Below are 5,406 nucleotides of genomic sequence, written 5' to 3' on the forward strand. Positions count from 1 at the left end.
TCTTTTGCAACAACAGAAAAGACTTATAAAAAGTCCTCACCTTTTTACCATATCCCTGTCTTCTTCCATCAAAATCCCACAAAACCAAAACCCTTTCACCTCCTAATGCCTCTTCTCTTCAACTCATACTCCCTCCGTCTTTTTTTATAAGCAAAAAACACTAATTCACACTTATTAAGAAAACCAATACTTAGTGATTTGAGGTATAATTTTTTGTGTTCTCCTTGGAATAAGTTTCATGGAAAGATGTAAAAATAATTCTCATTGGTTAAAAATTATGGAGAAAATAAAAAGAGAAACAAATTGAATGCAACATGCATTTAATTTTATATTGGAAAAGATGATTTGTTTGAAAAAACACAATAATAACATAAAAGTTGGTGTTTTTTGCTTATATTTTGATACAAAGAAAATGAGATTTTTTTGCTTATATTTTAGGACGGAGGGAGTAGAAAGTTTCTTCCTTTCTCTTTTTCCCTCACTTCCTAAACACACCCCCTTAACCTTCAACACACCCCCATAACTCAAAACTTCAAGAAAAAACCAAACAAAATGATAAGTGCTTTAGACTTATACCATGTCCTCACTGCAGTAGTACCACTCTATGTAGCAATGATCCTTGCCTATGGTTCAGTAAAATGGTGGAAAATCTTCACACCAGATCAATGTTCAGGCATAAACCGTTTTGTAGCACTTTTTGCAGTTCCACTACTCTCATTCCATTTCATCTCAACCAACAATCCTTACACCATGAACTACAGGTTCATAGCAGCTGATTCACTGCAAAAAACAATCATCCTAACACTCCTTTTCATTTGGTCAAGAACAAGCTCAAGAGGGTCATTAGAATGGTCTATAACACTGTTTTCACTTTCAACACTTCCTAACACACTTGTTATGGGCATTCCTTTGTTAAAAGGAATGTATGGTGATGATTCTGGTACCCTTATGGTTCAAATAGTTGTTCTTCAATGTATCATTTGGTATACATTGATGTTGTTTTTGTTTGAATATAGGGGTGCTAGGATTCTTATTGGTGAACAGTTTCCTGATACTGCTGGTTCTATTATATCATTCAAAGTTGATTCTGATGTTCTTTCTTTGGATGGTAAAGAGCCACTTCAAACTGAAGCTGAAGTTGGTGAAGATGGAAAACTTCATGTCAAAGTTAGAAAATCAACTAGTTCAAGGAGTGAGATTTTTTCTAGAAGGTCTCATGGTGTTAACTCTGGTGTTTCTTTGACACCAAGACCTTCTAATTTGACTAATGCTGAGATTTATTCTCTTCAATCTTCTAGAAACCCTACACCAAGAGGGTCTAGTTTTAATCATACTGATTTTTATTCTATGGTGAATAATGGAAGAAATGTTAGTCCTAGACAATCTAACTTTGGAAGTTTGGGTTTTGACGAGGAAAGTGGTGTTGGTAAAGTTAATGGAAATGGTGGAAATGGCTACCCTGCTCCTCATAGTGCAGGGATTTTTTCACCTGTGGCTAATAAGAAAAAGGGCCATGGTGGTGGTGCTGGTGATGGTGGAAAAGACCTTCATATGTTTGTTTGGAGTTCAAGTGCTTCACCTGTTTCTGAAGGTGGAATCCATGTCTTTAGAGGTGGTGGTGATTATGGAAATGATCAACTTAATGGAGTAGCTCACCAAAAAGGTTTTGTTTTTTGACTCTTTGATTTGCCCCTTTTGACTTTTGGTTAATGTTTTTGGATTTTTTTGGTTTGGTAGTTGTTTGTTTTTGACATGTTTTTCTTAGTTGTTATTGTTCCTAATGAGTTATTTTTTGTCTCTACTATTAGTACTTGGTAGTTGAATTAGCATGGCTTAAGTGGGGTTTATTTATTTTTTGTTTGTATCCATCCATTAGTAGTATTTGGTTGTTTCTGCATTCAATAATGTGTCATTTTACTCATGTTTTTTAATTGGATGTATAATATTTTTTCCTTTTTTTGTTGGTTTGTTTAGAATATGAAGAATTTGGTCATGATGAGTTTAGCTTTGGAAATAGAACTGTTGCTAATGGTGTGGACAAAGAAGGACCAGTGCTATCCAAGCTTGGTTCAAGCTCAACTACTGAGCTTCATCCTAAAGCTGGATCTCAAGGTGAAGCTAAGCCAACAAACATGCCACCTGCTAGTGTTATGACAAGACTCATTTTGATTATGGTGTGGAGAAAATTGATTAGGAATCCTAATACTTATTCCAGCCTTATTGGTCTCACTTGGTCTCTGGTCTCATTCAGGTATGCAACATTCACTTTTTACAATTTTTTTTGCTTCAATAGTTTTGCAAGATGTTAATCTTTCATATTGTTTTGCAGGTGGAATGTTGTTATGCCTGCTATTGTTGCCAAGTCTATAGCAATTCTATCTGATGCTGGCCTTGGAATGGCTATGTTTAGCCTTGGTATATTTTATTTATATTTAATTTAACCATAAGCTTATTGATTTTGATGTTTCCTATGGTTATGTTTATAACATTGTTATTGTTTTGTTGTGTGTTTGTAGGGTTGTTCATGGCATTGCAGCCAAGGATTATTGCTTGTGGAAACACCGTTGCTTCTTTCGCGATGGCGGTTCGCTTCCTTACCGGCCCTGCTGTCATGGCTTTTTCTTCATTTGTTGTAGGACTCAGGGGAGTTCTGTTGCACATTGCCATTGTACAGGTTATAACCAATAAACAAAACCAGAAGTTTACTATTTTTTTCATGTATTTTATCCATTGATTTATTGAATGTATGTGTGTTTTGTGTATTTCTAGGCTGCTCTTCCCCAAGGAATAGTCCCTTTTGTGTTTGCCAAGGAATACAATGTTCATCCTGACATTCTTAGCACTGGGTTTGAATTCTTATTCCTCTATTGATTACTACTTTAAAAACACACTAGCACCTAGCACCTAGATTCATTAATGTTAAAAAAGGTTTTGTTTTTATGTGATTTATTCTATTTTATTGCAGGGTTATATTTGGGATGCTAATTGCTCTTCCTATCACATTAGTTTATTACATTTTGTTGGGACTTTGAAGCAAATATTTGAAGACTTGAAAGAAAGAATGAAGACTAATTTCAGTGGATTAGGCTCTTACATATATATAACTACTCCATTTAGTGTTTTTTTGGGCTATTATCTAACAATGTAGAAATTTGGGATTTGGGAAGACATGTAATTTTAGGGCAATAGCTAGTTAGGTACTAGAAGGAGAAAAAAAAAGAAGTTGGTAATGTTTTTTTAAGCCTTTTTTTACTGTGAACTCCACTTTTGCATATTTTGCTTGGATTATTAATGAAAAAAGAGGAAAGTGAAGGTTGTTTGTAGTTGTCGATACTTTTTCTATTTTGTTTTAAATTTTCTAGGCCAAAAGGAGCACAAAGCTGATTATGAATCTCAAATTTTAGCTCAATGAAAGTAAGAAAGTGGGGAAACCAAACAGGAACTTTTGTTGGATTGTCCCCTTTGATGTTTTTTCTTTTTACATTACAGAACATTACTAGCTATGGTAGAGGCCACGAGCTGTCCTCCACATAGTTTATTTTGTCTTGTTTTAAGCTTTATACACACATCACCACATGTTAGGAAAATACTAGTATTTTTTAGCATAGTAACATGGGTTAAATATGTTTTTGGTCCCTATAAATATGTCAACTTTTCGTTTTAATCCCTCTAAAATTTTCCTTCAACTTTTAGTCCCTATAAAATTTTCAATCACTACTTTTGGTCCCTATTTTTAATTTAATTTTTGTATTTTTTAATAAAATTGTGCAGAAATGTGTAAAATATTCTTAAAAAAATTCCTAAAAAAAAATTAGAATTTTTTAACAAAACACAAATTAAATATGAATTTTTAACCGTAAAAAATATAAAAATTCATATTAAATTCATGTTTTCTTAAAAAATTCTAAATTTTTTTGGGAGTGATTCTTATAATATTTTGAATTTTTCTGAAAAATTTTATTAAAAAATATGAATTCTACATATAAGTTTACTTTAAAAGAGGGACCAAAAATGAAGATTGAAAATTTTATAGGGACTAAAAGTTGAAGGAAAATTTTAGAGGGACTAAAACGAAAAGTTAACATATTTATAGGGACCAAAAACATATTTAACCCTAGTAACATTCTTAATTTAAATGCCTTTGTTGGTATTTCATATCCATCTGGAAACTTATGATATTTTAAACTTTTATTTTGATGTTTTGTTTTATCAAATTCTAATGAATGTATTTTGAGAATTATGCAAATAATTAGTGGAAAATACTCGTAGATTTTGAGTAAAAAAACACTTGTATTAAGCAATGATTTTTTTAATATTTAGGGTTAAATATGTTTTTGGTCCCTATAAATATACCAACTTTTCGTTTTAGTCTCTCTAAAATTTTCCTTCAACTTTTAGTCTCTATAAAGTTTTCAATCACTATTTTTGGTCCCTATTTTTAAATGAAATTGTGCATAAATGTGTAGAATATCGTAAAAAAAATTCCCAAAAAAAATTAGAATTTTTTAACAAAATATAAATTTTTAATTGTAAAAAATATAAAAATTCATGTTTTGATAAAAAATTCTAATTTTTTTTTGGAGAAATTCTTATAATATTATGAAATTTTCTGCCAAATTTTATTCAAAAATATGAATTCTACATATGAGTTTACTTTAAAAGAGGGACCAAAAATGAAAATGAAATTTTTTTTTTAGAGACTGAAAGTTGAAGAAATTTTTTAGAGGGACTAAAACGAAAAGTTGACATATTTATAGGGACCAAAAACATATTTAATCCTTATATTTATTACTTGCTCTATCTCACTGCTATTTCATGTTAGCTTCATATTTATTTATTTTTTTTATAAAAGATTATTATCTCACACTTTGTCATGTTGTATTGTAAATAAATGAGAAATCGGATAACCAGTTTATAATTTTTTTATTTATATAAATATATAGTACCACAATGAATTTTATAGTATTGAATGTAGTATTGATTTAGGAATATGATTAGAAATTTATTATCATTCATCGAAAAATCTTTAGGAAGCTTAATACACACGGCATCTGTCAACAAAACCTTCAAAATAAAAATCGGAGAAAATTTTCAAAATAAAAATCGGAGAAAATTTGAAAATCTTAAGCATGTCTCCAAACTCAAGTTGTATTTGGCGAATTATAACTTAAAAATCATGATTGGATCTAATACAACACCATAAAACCGACTTGTAAGATGATTGCTCCACTTATAAATACATTGTTAGACCATCTTCTATTCGATGTGACTCTTTAACATGTTGCTTATGTGCATCCTTTGAATATGGTAGTAGGACATCTTTGAGCAAGTTAATTGCAAGGGAAGAATCGCAAAGACTTGAACATGTCTAAATCCTCTACTCCAGTCTCCAAGTAATTTTCAAAC

The 5,406-nt window shown here is 31.0% G+C and overlaps 1 protein-coding gene across 1 annotated transcript; it reads left to right on the top strand.

Annotated features, from left to right (window-relative positions):
* Positions 1 to 447: 447 nt before the first annotated feature.
* Positions 448 to 3,323, top strand: LOC146909588 (putative auxin efflux carrier component 1b). The gene is made up of 6 exons (XM_085724666.1): positions 448 to 1,663; positions 1,975 to 2,251; positions 2,330 to 2,415; positions 2,517 to 2,674; positions 2,770 to 2,846; positions 2,966 to 3,323. Exons 1-6 carry the CDS (start codon positions 553 to 555, stop codon positions 3,030 to 3,032), a joined length of 1,776 nt encoding a protein of 591 aa, XP_085580792.1. The 5' UTR covers positions 448 to 552; the 3' UTR covers positions 3,033 to 3,323.
* The last annotated feature ends 2,083 nt before the right edge of the window (positions 3,324 to 5,406 follow it).

Source organism: Medicago sativa, chromosome 7 (assembly GCF_051527215.1).
Source record: "Medicago sativa cultivar Bolivia chromosome 7, Bolivia_mono, whole genome shotgun sequence".
Classification (NCBI taxonomy): domain Eukaryota; kingdom Viridiplantae; phylum Streptophyta; class Magnoliopsida; order Fabales; family Fabaceae; genus Medicago; species Medicago sativa.

What these genes read in the sequence shown, in the direction of transcription:
- LOC146909588 (XM_085724666.1), top strand. Translation starts at nt 553, where the DNA reads ATGATAAGTGCTTTAGACTTATACCATGTCCTCACTGCAGTAGTACCA. An exon ending in TGGTCTCTGGTCTCATTCAG is followed by an intron (nt 2,252 to 2,329) that starts GTATGCAACATT and finishes ATTGTTTTGCAG; the next exon opens with GTGGAATGTTGTTATGCCTG. An exon ending in CCTGACATTCTTAGCACTGG is followed by an intron (nt 2,847 to 2,965) that starts GTTTGAATTCTT and finishes ATTTTATTGCAG; the next exon opens with GGTTATATTTGGGATGCTAA.